We start from the raw sequence: 17,692 nt of genomic DNA, 5'->3' as shown, positions 1-17,692 counted from the left end.
CTTTAGTTTTTAAGGCTCTCAAATAGAGGACTTGCGCCCCGCGAGTCTTAAAAACTTTTTTAGGACTCGCAATGCTAGTCCTAAAAAATCTTTTTTGTAGTAGTGAATTAATAGACCCCAGTTTCATTTACTGCCTAAATGGTATGAAAATATAAAATTAAGAGTACTGCTATATAAGGGCAATAGTGCTGCCCAACAATATATCGCAGCTCACAATATTTATATCGAGTCTCACATATATTGTATTTGCAAATTAAATATTTAATTGTATCAATCACTGCCAAAGTAGTGTTAGGTACTATAGTGCCTTATATATGAATATTGTTAGGATACACCAACACCACATGATGCCCTATATAACAAAAATCACACACATATATATATATTTATATATAGAGGTATTTACGTACTATCTTGTTTGGAGACTGGTGATCACTTGATGGGAATTGATGCAATTTAATATTCAACCTCTTAATTATTATATAACGATAATTTTATAGAAATTGCTCTGTAGATATTATATATATGGATTGTAGTTGTTTTAATATGTATATATAATAATAATAATATATAACAGCTAGAAAAGGATGGAGTTTGGAAGAAGTGAAGAAGATGGGGGTGCAGGGTACAACCCACATCTACAAACGCACTACCAGAGCATCTTCGAATCTGCGACCCAGCTGTGGAGTGGAGACTTTTGAGTCGTCTCATAGGGCATTCACAACAACGTTCCCACGTGGGTTCGCTATAGAGATTTTGAATGTCTACTGTGGTCCTCCACAGATTGTCTGCAAGTTCCGGCATTGGGGTTACATGGAAGGTCCATTCATGGGCCATGCTCTTACCGGAGACCTCATCGAACTCTTTGGCATAACTATTATTGAGGTATTATATATTATATTACAAATTCATAAAAGATAATATATTAAAATTAAAACCAATCATTAATTCATTTGGATAATACAATTTTAATAGAGTTAGATAAAAGAAACACCACATTGATGCAACATACCGCTATTGATGCAATCCAATATCGGCATGGGGGCACCACAGGTGCCCAACATTACAAGTAGGTGACATACCGCTATTGATGCAATCTAATATCGGGTCCCACTTATTTGAATTTAATAAGAATTATGAGGTATTGCTAACCAATCATGAGGCGACACCTCATATGGTGTTGGACATCTTAAGGTGCCAAATAATAACACTCATATAAAAATGACATATTGCTAGTGCAATCAAATATTAGAGTTAATACAATTTAATTTAATAATTAATATTGAGTATGGTTAACCATTCTTGAGGAATCACTTCTTAGTTCATTTAATATTTGGCACTTTAAAATTAAGGTGGCAAATAACAACATTTTTATAATATTCATATAAAAAGAATACATGGAGTATAAATACCTATAATTTTCATATTTTTGAATTTTTATACTTAAAATAACACAAACGCAGTTATACAACTAATACATCTTAAAAACTAACTTCACTTGACTACGATTTCTATATTATTTCCACTCTCACTAAAAACAAAATAATTAACTGCCATCAACTCTTTTAAGTATATAATTAGCTTATTAGCAACTTAAAAAATTAGAAGTGGTTGCTCATAATTTTATTAATGAAACCTATTAAGAAATCACTGGCTACGAGACTTTTAAAATAGATTAGAAGGTACCAATAGAAATAATTATTACTTTTTTTTTCTAAATTAACTTTCGTATAATATGAGTTAAGACTTTGTTCTAAATATGATTAATTATTGATAGTATACTTTTTATTTTTATTCCTTATTATTATGACAATTACAGATGAATGAAAACAACAAACTTTCTAAGATAGAGTTTTTCTATGATCGCGGAGAGCTTCTTGGGAAACTTGTGAAAGGAGAGAAAGTTGAAGCTAAGGATGGAGAGGTTGCCTCAACCTGCCCTATCATGAGGAGCACTGGCTAGTAGTACTTTAGTATCAGTAGTAGTAATATTATATACCTTATGCATTACTCGTTATATATAAGGGCTTGAATTCCATACCGCAACAACACCCATGTATTTTAATTAAAAAAATGATGTGGTCTCACTTGGTAGTACAAAAATGTGTACTTGTATGAAAAAGGTGTATAGGGTATTAGCCTACATAATCATAAAATATTGAAGAACAACTTGTTGTAACTAGTTTTTATTACTAGTTTCTATATTTTTGAAAAAGAAATTTACATCTAAGTGAGGGTATTTGTGTAATTGTGGGCAGTAGTTTAATTTTTATTGTACAATTTATGATCAATTCAGTAATTTCCCTAAACATGGTGCCATTCATATTGTGCCAATTCAAGCAATGCACACTAAAGACGCTGTGAAGCACATATATTTTGATTAGTTTGCACAGTTAATTCACTATGATTCATAGTAATTTCGGTTCTTTTTTTTTGTACCAAATTATTTTTCAAGGGGTTGGGTTATTAATTTTTTGATTTCGAATTTGGTTCCATTTACGTATTCTTCTTACCGGTAGATGAAAAATTTTCATTAACAAATTAAATGTGTTCATTGAATATAGAAGCGAGTATGTTAAGAAATAAGCAATTTTTTTGTAACGTCCTCCTAATCCAAGACCGTTACACTGTGTACTTTAAATAGTATCAGACTTGTTAATCAAGTCATTTGGTTATAAACGTGTAACTAAGGTTAATGACAAGGGTTAGAGTTAAAAATTTTGGTTAAAAAGGAGTAACCGTTTCATTAAAATATTTACATTCATACATGAGATCCCAAAATAACATTAAGAGGGTAATACAGTTCAAAATTTACAAGCCAAGCCGACCTAGGTGGCAAAATAAGGGATAAAACCCTAGTCCCTCCAAGATAACCCCGACCATGGTGGTAGGGCAGCCGTATATGTACACGCCACCACCGAAGCTCTCCAATTTATGGCTAGTCCAACTTCCCTTTCCCCTTACCTGCACCCCATAGCACCTGTGAGTTGAGGCTCAGCAAGAAAACTTAAGCATGTGCATGAACATTAAATACAGATTCGAGATGCATACTAGCAGTAATAAACTACTCATCCATGCATACAATTACAAACAAATGATTATAGGATCATTCTGGGGCCCGCTGCCCTGAATAGATGACCATAAAGTCAACCTGAGGCTCTTTGCCCTAAATAGATGATCATAGAGTCAATTCGAGGCCCTTTTACCTAAATAGATGATCATAGAGTCAATCTGGGGCCCTATGCCCTACCTATGTGACCATAGAGTCACCCGGGGCCCTTTGCCCTAACACTGAGTAACTAGCCATAGAACTAGCCAAGCGCTTTGTTCTTCTCCAAGCGAGCATAGGGTCAATCAACATAATAGCACGTCTCTTATTAGGCCTAAGCCTTTTGACCAGCGCACAGCGCGCTATTGTCACCCTTGACAAATAAGTCATTGCCTTAACCAGTTATTCAGACAACCAGATAAATAGATAACTAAATACAAATAAGCATACTTCAGATAATACAAGTATGCATACATACTAATCATATATCTCAACCAATTAAATGCAAACACAGTAATAACCATGTTCCTTAATGGGGCTGAGCCCTAATTACGCAGATAATGCAAACAGTCATATATCATTGAACAACTATCTAGATACAGAGCATTCAAGTACGCTTAATCAACGAGCACAATCATAATATTAATCATGTTCATTCTCAGGGGCCCGAGCCCTATTCATAATTGTATTTAACAACCGGGCCAAGTCCTAATCACATATATCGCGTATTTGATGCCGTTTTCTTCGATATTATGGATGTGTGCTAAAAAATTTAAAATAAATGACCATAACAAAACAAATGGTACATTATAAAAAAAATTCATAAGCAAACCAAAACAAGAATGAAATCAGTTATTCAGATTTAATTTTAATAGATGAATCTTAACCTTCCATGGGATAAATTCCTGATAGATATCCTACCAAAAATAGTCAGTCACAATAAACATGAATTAAAATTCAAAATTAGTACATTATTGTCAAACTTGGAATATAATATCCAATCAAAACTATATATAGTATATAAGATCCTCATGAGAAGAGATTTATGTTATGTACTTACAATCCAATCTTTTTTTACTTTATAAGCTAAGTGTGTGAATATCAATGCAAATGATTATCTATATGTCCTTATAAAAAAAATTAATTAGATAAACATGTTTGTTTCATCTGTTTTATATATAAAGTGTGTTATTTTTAATTACCTACAAATCCAAGCCACTGTGAAAAGCAAAAGAAAAGAAGAATAAAAATGGGAGGACCTCACAAGTTTCTTATGCTCTTCCTCATTGCTATCGCTTTGGTTTCCATTGATCTACGTAGCTCTAGTAATATCTCTCTCTTTGTCACTTTGTTTTTTTTGTTAGTTTTTTCTTTTGTTGTTTTATTTCATTTGAACACACTTCACACACACACACACACATATATATATATATATTAATATCACCCACATTTAACTATATAATTTATATTTTTCTATAATAATAGTTATTATAGAATAAATTATAGAGTACTTAAGAACAATAAATATATATATATATATATATAGAGTTTTCAAATATATACTAGGTAGAAACAAAATGCAATGTATGTTTATTTAGTTTTAAAATTGTAAACATAGTTATTTAAAAATGTATTTATTTTTATTATATTTTTTTAATTATCATATAAATTTTAAATAAATAAACAATATCATAAAATAAATAAAAGATATTTAATATAATGTATGACATAAATGTATTAAAAAAAATTAGGGCAAAACATTGTCTATAATTTTAATAAAAATTGGTTCACTTTTAAAAAAAATATATATACATATATATATAATAGAATGAATTATAGTTCTATAGTATATATATAAATATTTATAACAATAATCTCTACATATATGACATCTAAACACAATATTAACATAAATATATATTTACATGGCTACTACACATATATATAAATTACAATAATATTTAAAAATAAATTAATAATAGAAATAACATAAGAATAGAAAAGGTCATGGTGTAGAATAATATACATGCATAAACTATTTTTAGTTTCTAATGTATTTCACAATGTTCTTTGGTGAATTTGATGAAGAAAAAGAGCTTCAATCACTTGATAAAAAATAAAATATCACATAAATTTATAAGATTAAAAAAAATGATACGTATGACTTTATTATTTTTAAATAAATATGATTTAATTATTTAAATTATCATAAAATATCATATTTTAATTAATTAATTAATTAATTTTTGTTTAAGTTTATGCTTGTCTAGTTTTTTTAATTTCCCAGTGTCAACGAGAGATTACATATTATATGTTTAATATAATATTAATATTATAGGTGAATTTTAAATTTATTAAAACATATGGTTTAATTAATTTTGTTATGAAACATATGGTTTTATATAATTATGTTTAATTAAATTTTAATAAATAAATAAAAACACACTATTAAACGTATGGGTGTTTAATTATGCTTTTCTCTAAGTTTAATTAAATTTTATTTAAGTTATAAAACGTATGGTTTTATTATTTTTAAATAATTATTATTGTAAAATATCTCAAAAATATCATATTTTAATTTGTTTAATTAATTATTTATTTATGTTTAATTCATGTTTACAATCTACTGTTAAATATAAGAATATTCCGTTAAAGATAACGAATATAAAAACTATTAAAACAAAAAATATCCGTTAACTACACACTTTTTATATAAAAGAAATATGAATATAATCTGATACATAAAGTCAAGAAGGAAATTAATATTTTTTTGGTTTTTTTTATTTTACAAATAATGAAATAACACCTTAAAATTTATATTTTCAGTACTTCTTTATAAAATTAAGAAATAGCTCTCTAATTAAAAAAAATCCTTTTTATCTCATTTATTTAGTGGCTTATATCATAAAAAATTCATGGAGTGGGTTTCACTTGATATTTATAAGTATAAATGATTAAAATTAATTAATGATTAAATAATATTTTGAAACTCCCAAGTAAATAATTAAAATATCATATATTAATTGTGATGGAAATGAAATGAATGCAGATGGTGAGGAGCATTATAAAGAAGAGATAGCGGTTGATCCAAATTGCTTTGTGGAATGCTCAGCCACATTTGGGAATGCAGAGTGCCTTGCAGATTGCATCGCAAGGAAATTCAATAGTGGCTTCTGTGTGCAACCAGATTCAATTTGTTGTTGCAGACCTTAATTAATTAATTAATAATATTAGTTATTGTTAGGATATTTTTATATGAATAAATAACATTTTTGTCCACCGAACTATGACCAGTGTATGATCGTGCCTCCTAAATGATTTGCGATATTAAAAATTTCCCTGAACTATGCACGTTACTAAAATATGAGACTTCGGTTAGATTTCGTCCTATGTGGCTAACAGATTGATGACGTAGCATATTGTCTGTTGATATGACAGTGCCATGTGTAGAATAATTATCAATTTTACCCCCGAACTTTGACTACTACCAAACTATACCACTTTTATAAAATATATATATATATATGTTTTTTCTTAAAAATAATAATTAAGTCCTTAATAAATAAAAATTTTTAATTATCAACAAATAACTCTTTTTTACTTTTTTTTTTACAATATTAATTAAAACTATTTTAGAATGAACATTTAAAATAAATACTAAAACAAAGAAAAAAACTTTTAATTAAAGAGGTGGACGAAATACTTAAATAAATAAATAAAAATTTTAATTTAAGAGGACAAAGGGGAAAACACTTTGTTTTAGGATTTATTTTTTAATTTTTATATTAAAATATATTTATTTTATATTGTAAAAGAAAAGAAAAAGTAAAAAAAAATTATTTGCTATTAATTAGATTTTTATTTTTTGAGTATTTGAATTTTATTTAATTAATTTGAAACCATTAGTATTGATTATTTTCTTAATCTTTAAATTAATTTTTTTTTTAATTTTTAAGGATTTAATTATCATTTAAAAAAAATTAAATTAGTCTTAATAAAAATGACACAATTTGGTAGTGGTCAAAGTTCGGGGAACAAGTGACCAAGGACCTAAAGCTCCTCGATCACTTGAGAGGCATATAAGGTACAAGTAAGCAAAGCATATCATTAAAAGGTATGTAAACACATGAGCAAAATAAGTGAAAGCATGCTAGGGTACTTAGAGTATTTTTCAAAAATCAAACTTAAGTGCTATACTAAGTTCGGTCATGAGAACATGTATTATAATAAAATAAAAATGTGTTATAATATCAAAAACGAATTACTTTACACCGCGAGCAGTACTGCTCAGATGTAATTGTCTGATTAAAAGGAAAATAGCTGCCCACGCAGCAATAAAAAATTAATGTCTTTACATCACGATCCGTAGGTCGTGTAATCAAAAGATTAAAAGATAAAAAAGGAAAAAAACTAAGAAGCTGGAGGGTCCTGAGGAACGTCCTGGTCGACAGCTGCGCCAGCTTCGTTGTCTGCACCATCTATCCCTGCTGTCAGAGAGTTCTCTGGGGAAGCAGGAACTTTAGCCCTCTCTTCTTCCTCCAGGCGAATGGCACATTGAGACATTTAAGTCCACCTCAAGCGTTCTGACAGATAGTTGAAGTTAGCCTCCTGGTCGTGCTTCCAAAACTCGTAGAAGCAAAGATGAGTGGCTTCCTTGTATTTCTCCAAGTTCCTGGCCTCGAGTTCCTCAAGCTCCTTCACGCGCTTTTCCAGCTCTTCTGTCTCCTGCCTGCTCGCAATCAAATCAAGCTCGAGCTGTTTACATTGTTGGTAGTTGAGTTTGGCTCTTTCTTTGAATGTTTCTTTGTCTTCCTTGGATTTCTTCAAGGCGTCTCGAACCTCCAACAACTCCTCGGTCAGAGTGGCTTTTTGCTCGAGCAGTTCCTCTTTCTGCTCAGCTCCGTACTCTTCGCAAGCAACTCGCCATTCTGCTTAGTTAGCTCATTATTCTTCTCGAGCAAATCAACGTTTTCCCTTCAAGCGCTTTCTTCGCCTCAGCAAGCCTGGTGTCGAAATTTTTGGCCCGGGACACCATCGCCCCTACACGGCGCCAGCCAGCGGTCATGGTCAGTAGTCCCTGCAGACAGATGGAAAGGGTAAGGCAATGGCAGAAAATAAAAAGGAAATCATTTAGCATCAGGAAGTAACTTACGCTAACTATCTCGTTCAGCCATCGGTTAAGTATTTGATAAGTCTCCATGGAAATGGTTTCGTTAACAGCCTCTTGACTGCGTTTGTACTTGGAGAGCTTGTATATCCTCTCCCTGGCTGAGCTGACCACGATGCTGGACAGGGAGCCTTCGGGCTGATTGCGTTGTGTTTGGCTGATGGGGACCTAAGGAGTAGGGTGCTGGTCAACGGGTGTTGTAGGAGTGGAATGCTGGTTAACCGGAGGAGTCAAGTTCGGCTGCTCGAGTGGTGATGGAGGTGGCGTGTTCTCCTTCGAAGGGACAGTGGCTTGAGGGTCCTCGGTTCGGGCCTTCTTCGAGGCAGTTTTACTGCTCTCCCCTCGAGACCTTTTGCTGTCCTTCTTCTTGCCAGAAGATGCAGCGACAACCTTGTAATGCTCGAACATGTCTTCAGATGACATATCTGCACAAAAGGAAACAACACGAGCAGTGAGACAAGATATATAGACGGAGCTAAAAATGAAAGTACAGAGATTATAAGTAAAGTACCCACGCTACAACTACTGGTCACTACATTACTTACTAAACTACTTACTGCCTGGAAGAAATCTGAACTTAAGATTGGAGTATACTTAAAGTTGCCGTCCCTGTCAAATAGGTGACAGGGAATTGGAAAACTATCTAAGAGCGAAAGATCAGTACCGTTCTCATCTGAAGATTCGTCGATGGGAGCGGGGGGTTCATTGGCCTTCTTTTTTCCTTTTCCTTTCAGGGCGGGGGGAGCAGCAGCCCGCGGAGTGCTGGAAGGTTCCCTAATTGTTACTTTAGTGGCCCTCCTCGGAAGGGGTTGTTCCACGTCTGGGTGCTGCTCGGGAACCTCTCCACCAGTAGCACTCCCCGCTGTTGACTCCCTCACATCCTGATGAGGGGCCAAAAGCCCGACCAGCCTAAGGTTAGCCTCTGTGACCAGATGTTTGACGCTTTTCTCCACGTCAGCCATACTGGCCAAGAGGGATGATCTTAGCTCCATGTCTGGGGTGGGGTCTGGTCGCAACCATGGGCCTGAAAGGCTCTAAAAATCTAAGAAAGTGTAGAGGAAAAATTAAAGAAAGATTAACGAACAGTGGAACAAAGACGTTACCTCCTTGAGTGAAGGCCAGGTTGTTCGCGACCATGTTACTCGTGAGGAAATACTCCTGATAGTACCTCCCCATGTTCGATATGTGTGTGGTGTCGGACAGGAAAGTGCGCCCCGTTTCCTGATGACAAAAGTGAAAAAACCCCGTACTTTCTTGGTTGGGGTTAGACTTGAGGTCGAACAGATAATTGACCTGATGAGGTGATGGCACAGACCATTTTTTGTGGCTATAAATGATATAGAGTGCTGCAAGAATTCTATACCCATTGGGAGTTATTTGGAAATGGGCGACCCCGGAGTAGTTGGCCACCCCTTGGAAGAATGGATGAAGAAGCAAGGTAGCCCCTGCCTCAATATGGTATCTCAACCTGGCGCTGAAAGCGCCTCCGGGCAAGTTCGCCCGTTGGTCTTGATTGGGTCGAACTAATGTCACCCCCGGGAGTCCATATTTTCTAATGTAGTTGGCGTTCATCTTGATCGTCACCCGACTTTCAGGTACAACATACCATTCAACATCTGGTTGAATGGCATTTCGGGGCTGGGCATGAGTTTAGATATTGGGGTCAGGAATATTTTCTGTTTGACCACTGGTCGAGAGAACTTCAACCCAAGGAGCAAGCTAATTTGAAGGATTGGGAGTTTTCTTTTTCTGGGCTTTAGTTTTTGCTCGACCCATATTTTGAATGGGGGTCGAAGGAGTGTTAGAAGTGGCACGAGAAAAGGGAATTTTAGGTATGAGCAACGACGGTTGCTCCTCGTCCTCAAGCAGCGGAGCTAGTAAGTCGTCGTCGATGGGTCTTTCACCTCCCCACGGATCTTGCATGAAAAGCTGCGAATAGAGAAAGGGGGAGGTAAGACGTAAAGCTTAAAGGCTTGTGTTGAGAGTTGGAATAACGTTGCTCGCATATAAAAATTAAGTTTTTATACGGCTAGCAGAATTCTAACAAAAACGCTAAGTTCTACACGAGCAGTTTGAAACACAGATTGAAAAGCGAAAGTAAAAAGTTTTTCAAGAAAAAGCTTTTTCAACTTCGAAGGGGCGGGAAAAACCCAGTTTTTCAACTAGCTTAAAAATTGAATAAAATTCGATTTTACGCCCTAAATCTACAATCTCGACTGCCAAACTGGCTCCTAACTCCTACGAAACAATATTTCACTACCCTCTCAATCATTTGTCAACATGCAAACAATCCCCATACATTTTTAGCCAAGAACACGAAAGGGTTCAGAAATGAAAGCAAGCATAAGGCAGTTTCGTGTGGTAACTCAAAGACAAGAAAGTTCGTGAAGCTTACTCAGATGAAGATTGAAGTCCGAAGGTGAAAGCTTTTGATGTCCGAGCATAGATGCTTGAAAATTTCTGGGCTCTGGAGCGAGTTCTTCAATGTTCTTCAAGAAGGCAAAAGTAGGTAAAAGGTAAAAATGATAACTTGGGGAGTTATTTATAAAGACCGAAGCACGTCAAAAGAGGTAATCATGAGTTACATTTTCTAAGCATGGGGAAGTGAAATGGCCGTCAGACACATTCTTGGGAAACCAAAAAGACTTGATTAGACATGATTGGTCACCTTTTTCGAGAAAGCATGGGCGGTTCTGACAGATTTTGTGAGGCATTCGAAGAGTCGGTTTCCTAAGTTTACTTATTGCTGGTCGCAATAAATAAACTTGGGGGCAAATGTTTACCCAAAAATGGCTATTAATGACGTGGCCAATATTTCTCACACATGGATTGACATGTGGCAGAATTGAATGGAAAATGTGCTGTTTGACTATCGACCAGAAACACACCTCATCGCCAGTGTTAATTTTTGATACAACCAGGCTGGTCGTGAAGCCTGATTTATTTCCTTCTTAAGTTGTAATCTAATATTAACTGCATTTGAATATTTCTTCATAATTATCCTTGATACGCGATTATTAAGGAAATATATGACACGTTAGCATGTGTAACCCTCCTTGAGCCTATAAATATGCATGAAATAGCTCAAGGAAATGACTTTTGAATGGATGAGCTTTTTTGCTTAATATTGAGAGAGAAAGAGCTATAGTGATTGTTCGTCATACTATTGTAATCCTTCCAAGGTTGGTGAAACTCAAAGAACCCTAGTTCTTTGATCACGACTTTGAAGTTCAATAATAACAATACACTAAGTGGACGTAGGTTGTTACTAATCATTGAGGCCGAACCACTATAATTCCTTGGTGTTTTTTTTTTCTTTCCATTAGATTATCTTTTCAAGTGTCGTTCCATATTTTATTGTATATTTGACTCTGTGTCGTTGGCCAATTCGAGGGTCAACATCTATGTTTGTTTATTTTTTTTAAAAATAATGCAACCTATAAGTGAATAGTGTATATAAAGTTAATTATGTGCATATATATATGATTAGTTATAAGTTTTTTTTTTGATCAAGAAGAATGATGACTTCATTAATCAACAGAACAAACCAATCTACAAACTCCAACCTCCTAAAAAGGAGAACCCACCAAAACGGACAAACTGATTACAAAATCAATCTCATCAAAAAATTTCTCTCAAGTCTACTATGGTTCCTATGTATAACAGTATGTAATCTATACTTCACTACAGCTTTAATATCATTTACAATATAAGAGATCGACCTGGAACATCCTTCAAACAAGCACTTATTCCTATTAAGCCAAATATAGTAGTTGGCAGCTGCCAGGACAGTGACACTGATGCATTGCACCAAACCGGTCATCTTCATGCTCAGCCAGTTGACCCAACCTCTGAAATCTTTAGGCCAAGCAGCCACACCTAACCACTCAAAAATCTGGTCAACAATTTGAGAGGATAATCTGCATCTGTAGAACAGATGATCATGAGATTCTGGGCTGATACCACAGACAGGGCAATCCAAAGTGACTAAGTCGAGATGAAGTCTAACCAAATTATCCCTGGTAAGAAGCTGGGAATTCACCATTTTCCACAGCATGAACCGATGCTTAGGAATATTCAAAGAGTTCCAAACAGCTTTATAGTAGGGACACACCTGAGATTGAAGTAATAAACTGTTATAGAGAGCAGCAGATCTGAATTTTCCCAAACATCCAGCAGCTTCAACATCTGATTTAGTGAACCAACGTCTCAAATAGCAGAGCTTGCGCCAGTACCAGCTCGAGTCTGGTTTAAGATCATAAGCCCAGAAATGAGTACCTTTAAGATAGATGGTGTTGATCCACTTGACCCACAGCAAGTCACTCTTATCAGATATGGCCCAGATAAATTTAGCAAGGATAGCGCAGTTCCAATTAACCCCATTCTTGAAGCCAAGACCCCCATAAGGCTTCGGGAGACAAACCTTATCCCAAGAGGCAACATGAACTTTGCTCCTAGTTCCATTAGTACCCCATAAAAAACCTCTACAAATTTTTTCAACCTCCTTAGTCACACTGTGAGGAAGCACAAAGATGCTCATCCAGTAGTTGCGAAGGCCAAATAACACAGAGTGAATTAATTGGATCCTTCCAGCAAAGGATAAATGCCGACTAGCCCAAGAATGCAGTATTTGATTAATTTTCTTGATAATAATGCCACAATCTTCAGCTCTCCATTTAGTAGGCCTAAGAGGCACTCCCAAATACTTGAAAGGGAAATCTCCTTCTGTGAGGTGAAAGTCAGAAAGAATAATACTCCTCTCAGACGCCTGAACACCACCAAAGAAGACTTGCGATTTATCCTTACTGATAGTAAGCCCTGTAGTGTTGCTGAATTCGTCCAATACTTCCTTTAGAACTAACAGTGACTGTCTAGTACCTTTACTAAAAAGAATTAAATCATCTGCAAAGCAGAGATTAATGAGATTTAATCCCTTACACATAGGATGATACCTGAATAAAGAGTGATTAGCAGCTAGCTGAAGTCTTCTAGTCAGGTACTCCATGATAAGAACAAAGAGTAACGGGGATAAAGGGTCACCTTGTCTCAACCCTTTCTCACCTTTGAAGCTACCTTGCACCCTCCCATTCATAGAAAGAGAATAGGTAGTAGACCGAACACAACTCATCACCCTTTGGACAAATTTACCAGGAAAGTTGAAAGCTGTGAGCAGAGCTTCAAGAAAATCCCAGCTGACTGTATCATAAGCTTTGCTTATGTCAATTTTGATGGTGCATCTTGGAGAAACTATCTTTCTCTGGTAATTTTTCAAAAGATCTTGCAAAATCATCACATTGTGAGCTAAGGATCTACCCTTAATAAAAGCTCCTTGGTTTTGGTTGACCAAAGAAGGAAGCACTTCCGCAAGCCTCAAACACATTAACTTGGCAATGCATTTGTAAACTGTAGAACAACACGCAATGGGGCGGTAATCAATAGCTCTCGAAGGACTATCCTTCTTAGGAATAAGTGATATCATCGTGGCATGAAACTCAGATGGCATATTCCCTGAGTTGAAGAAATCCAAAATGGCACTACAAAATTCAGCTCCCAAAACAGGCCACATGGTTTTGAAAAACCCCGAACCATATCCATCTGGCCCTGGGGACTTATCATCCGGAATACTGAACAGCACACGTTTGATTTCCTTGTTAGAGAACGGATTCAGCACAACAAGTTCCTGCTCCAGGCTAAGTTTAGCACCCTTTTCCATACACTCACTATTTAGACTCATAGTATTGGTACTTCTGCTCCCCATATAACCACGAAAATGATTTAGAAAGTGATCTACAACTTCAGAAAACTTATCATTAATCATCCCCTGGTCAGTAACAAAAGTAGCAATCCTGTTCTCCACCTTTCTTTTCTTCAGATAAGCATGAAAGAAGGCAGTGTTCTCATCCCCTTGTTGAAGCCAATTAATCTTACTACGTTGTCTTAAAAAGCTAAAATACATCTTTTCCATCCTGCTTAAAACCTCAGCTGCTGACTTCTCTAAATGCTGGTACTCTATATCACTCGGATGAGTTTGGGCCTGAAGTCTAGCTTCAATGTAGTTGTTCCTGGCTTCAGTAAAAGCTGTCCCCACATCACCAATAGTAGTCTTATTAAACTTCTTGAGAGAATGTTTTAATCTCATGAGTTTATAATATAGACCTTTCAAACCCTTAACAGCCAAAGGCTTCTCCCAGCTGGCCAAAACAGCCCCCTTGAAATCTTGATGATCAGCCCAAAAATTAAAATATCGAAAAGGTTTAAACCTAATCTTCTCTGAAATAGAAGCAGCAATTACACAAGAGCAGTGATCAGATGAAGTCTCCCAAGAAAAATGGGCAAAAGAATAAGGGAAGATATCATGCCAATCCTCATTAACCAACGCATGGTCTATTCGCGAATAGATTCTACTAGCTCCTTCTTGGTTGTTAGACCAAGTGAAAAACGAGCCAGTCCTTTTGAGAGCCTCCACATGAGCCTGAGCTAGCCACAAAGTAGAATCATTCAATTCCTTCATAGCAATAGGAACCCCACCAAATCTGTCCTCACAATTGAACACTGCATTGAAATCTCCAAGCAGAATCCAAGGCTTAACAGGAAACTTAATCTTCAAAAGATCCTCCCATAAACTTTTCCTCACATCAATGGTGTTTAACCCATACACAAACGTAGCACAAAAAGCAACATCCTGACCTGCCATTTTCACATAGCAGTGCACAAACTGAGGAGATTCAGAAATGACTATCACTCTGACAAATTTCTTCCTCCAAATAATAAGCAAACGACCCTCAATAACAGGGCTATTATAGTACTCCCAGCCACTGAATTTAGTCATCATCATTTCAGTAACCTTATTATCCTTCAACTTAGTTTCAATCAAAGCTCCAACTCCTATTTTATTCATACCACAGAAATCTAAAACAGAATTATGTTTATTCTTGTTATTAACACCCCAAACATTCCAACTAGCAATATTGCAATTATCCATTATTAGTAATAGCAATACCTGACCCCTTTGCCTCAATCGGCACTGGACCCTTCTCCAAACTAGTTCCTGAATCCTGCAAAATGCTAAAAGCATTCCCAGATGATTTCACTGCCTGTCTAGCTGAGCCTGGTTTATCATATTCCTGAGTTCCCTGCCCTTTTGTTTGAACTGTTCTTTTAGGAGTAAGCCATTCTTTATCTTTGGTAGGTGGTGCCTTATCTTTATTGTCCAGCGGGACATCATGACTGACCCTTTCCACCTCCACCGAAGCCTTTAGTTCCTGAGCTTTGGGAGCTACTTCAGAATTTTCTGCAACTTTCAATTTCCCTTTTGTGACAAGTTCCCCCTTACGACAGTCAGCCATAAGATGCCCATACCCCGAACAATGCTTACACTTCACAGGAAGCCATTCGTAATCAATGCCCTGCTCCACTAACTGACCATGTTCATTTAGAAATTGGATAATACGAGGAGGAGAATCCGTAATATCCATCTCAACCAAGACCCGAGCGAATTGGACTCTAGTACGTTCTTTTGTATGTTGATTAACCATAATTGGTTTCCCAACAGTGCTAACTAATGCACTTAAACTCTTGTTCCCCCAGTACTGAAGACCTAGGTCGTGTAGTCGGATCCATAAGGGCACATATTGCACAAGTTTTAGAGCATTCAGATCTGTTGTCCAAGGCCTGATAATAACAGGCTTTCGATCAAAATGAAGAACCCCTGACTCTAAGACCTGATTTCTAGTAGCATCATCATTGAACCTAACCATAATCAACCCCATTGACATTCTAGCCACTTGTGCTATCCCAAGATGTCCCCAAATTCGCTTGATGAAACCCTCAAACACTGCCATAGGAGGATTTGCTCCCAGCACCATGCATATAACAGCCGAACTCCAATTAGCAGCCTGCATAATCACCTCCTCTAGATCCACTTGAGCTATCCTCATCCCATTCTTGATCAGAGGCTCAGAATAGGAGAGCATTGGATCACGAACAAACATATTCTCCTTAGAAAAGGATTGCCAATGTGATTTCGCTGACTCATGGTAACAACTCGTGCCTACCTCAGAATCCGGCATCGTCTCCATCTCTTTAGCCCAATTCGAGCTGCGTTGGATAATCGGATCATCCTTCGAACCAGTCAGATGCTCATGTCGACAAGTAGTCGGACTGTTTTCTCCTGAATTCACCACTTCTGCAATGAGATTCAAACCAGCTGAGGAACCAGCACCATCCTCTACATCTTCTCCGTCATGCGCAGCAATTAAAGAACCATGATCCGACGACTGGATAGCAGGCTTTCGAACCACTCTCTTCTTCTTCGCCATGGAAAAGAGAAAACAGGGAAACGCGCGCCTAATTTTTGGTAAGTATTTGATTAGTTATAAGTTGCATCATAAAAAAATTTACAAAATAAAAATAAATGTGTACACTCAATTCAATCAAGGAACGCAATTGGATATATTATCAAAATTGTTAACTGTACATGATAAATATCGATAATCTCGGGATAGTTGAGTTATTAATATTTAAAAAATGTATGTAATTTTTTTTAATGAAAAAATAATTTAATTTTAAAACTGTTAAATATTTTGAAAAAGGTCATGAAAATATATATTTTTCAATGTCATGTTTGGTATTGTCATAAATTAAGAGGTTCAAATTTTTTAATATTGATTCACTATTTTTTGTATTTTTTTTATAAATTTTAAAAGAAAAAAAGAAATAAAAATAGTATTTAGAGACCTAAATAATACAATTTAAAAATGTTGAAAATTTAACTGATACAAATTAAATTTTAAGACCTAAATATTATAAAGTGGAAACAACAATGCAACTGAAAAAAAAAAAAAAACTTAATTTTATTTCATTTTGTAGTCTACAAAGTTACAAACCAACAAAAGTGCAAAGTACAAACTCCATACAAACGTACACATTAAAAAAGAAAACTTAACCTAAAGATGTCTCTTATATTTAATTTTATATGTGAATTTTGTATTACAACTAATAACATATAATCACTTGTATGTATATTTTTGTATGTATATGATTGTAACCTTTCTATAATGTAAGCATTTTCTTAGTTACTAGGTGGCTTGAGTCTCACGCATTCCTCTACACGTGCATTGTGGGCCCCACATTCGATGATAATCTTAAATCTAGTTTTGCTATTATGACCACTGGTTTCCTTGTAGTAATTACGCAACTGCTTACGATTTCTATTCTTCTTCTTCTTATAAAATTGTTGTTTACTGGAAATAATTGTTTTTGAGTAATAAATGTTTTATAATATTCTCAACTTATTACGTTATTGCTTACGAGTTATATTCTTCTTCCAAAAATTAATCTTTTTATTCTGCAACTAAAAAAATATGTTTTGATGACTAAGTATACAAGTACAAGGTAGAACTCCTAAAATTAGTGGCCAAAATGACAAAAAAAATTAGGGCAAAATATATATTTTTTGGGGAAAAAAAAACAAAGAT

At 35.3% G+C, this 17,692-nt stretch overlaps 2 protein-coding genes across 2 annotated transcripts; one reads left to right on the top strand and one right to left on the bottom strand.

The window, feature by feature from the left end:
• The first annotated feature begins 612 nt into the window (after positions 1–612).
• On the top strand, positions 613–1,963 carry LOC133805590 (pathogen-related protein-like). Its single transcript, XM_062243771.1, has 2 exons — positions 613–885; positions 1,820–1,963. Exons 1-2 carry the CDS (start codon positions 613–615, stop codon positions 1,961–1,963), a joined length of 417 nt encoding a protein of 138 aa, XP_062099755.1.
• A 6,421-nt stretch (positions 1,964–8,384) lies between these two features.
• On the bottom strand, positions 8,385–16,534 carry LOC133805589 (uncharacterized). Its single transcript, XM_062243770.1, has 3 exons — positions 15,217–16,534; positions 12,033–15,101; positions 8,385–8,641 (listed from the first exon to the last, which is right to left on the bottom strand). Exons 1-3 carry the CDS (start codon positions 16,532–16,534, stop codon positions 8,385–8,387), a joined length of 4,644 nt encoding a protein of 1,547 aa, XP_062099754.1.
• Between the last annotated feature and the right edge of the window lie 1,158 nt (positions 16,535–17,692).

Source organism: Humulus lupulus, chromosome X, assembly GCF_963169125.1.
Source record: "Humulus lupulus chromosome X, drHumLupu1.1, whole genome shotgun sequence".
NCBI lineage: Eukaryota > Viridiplantae > Streptophyta > Magnoliopsida > Rosales > Cannabaceae > Humulus > Humulus lupulus.
This window is presented reverse-complemented; position numbering and strand designations above follow the sequence as displayed.

What these genes read in the sequence shown, in the direction of transcription:
- LOC133805590 (XM_062243771.1), top strand. Translation starts at nt 613, where the DNA reads ATGGGGGTGCAGGGTACAACCCACATCTACAAACGCACTACCAGAGCA. An exon ending in TTGGCATAACTATTATTGAG is followed by an intron (nt 886 to 1,819) that starts GTATTATATATT and finishes TGACAATTACAG; the next exon opens with ATGAATGAAAACAACAAACT.
- LOC133805589 (XM_062243770.1), bottom strand. Translation starts at nt 16,534, where the DNA reads ATGGCGAAGAAGAAGAGAGTGGTTCGAAAGCCTGCTATCCAGTCGTCG. An exon ending in GATTGAGGCAAAGGGGTCAG is followed by an intron (nt 15,102 to 15,216) that starts GTATTGCTATTA and finishes TGAATAAAATAG; the next exon opens with GAGTTGGAGCTTTGATTGAA. An exon ending in GCTGAGCATGAAGATGACCG is followed by an intron (nt 8,642 to 12,032) that starts GTTTGGTGCAAT and finishes CCTTTTGTGCAG; the next exon opens with ATATGTCATCTGAAGACATG.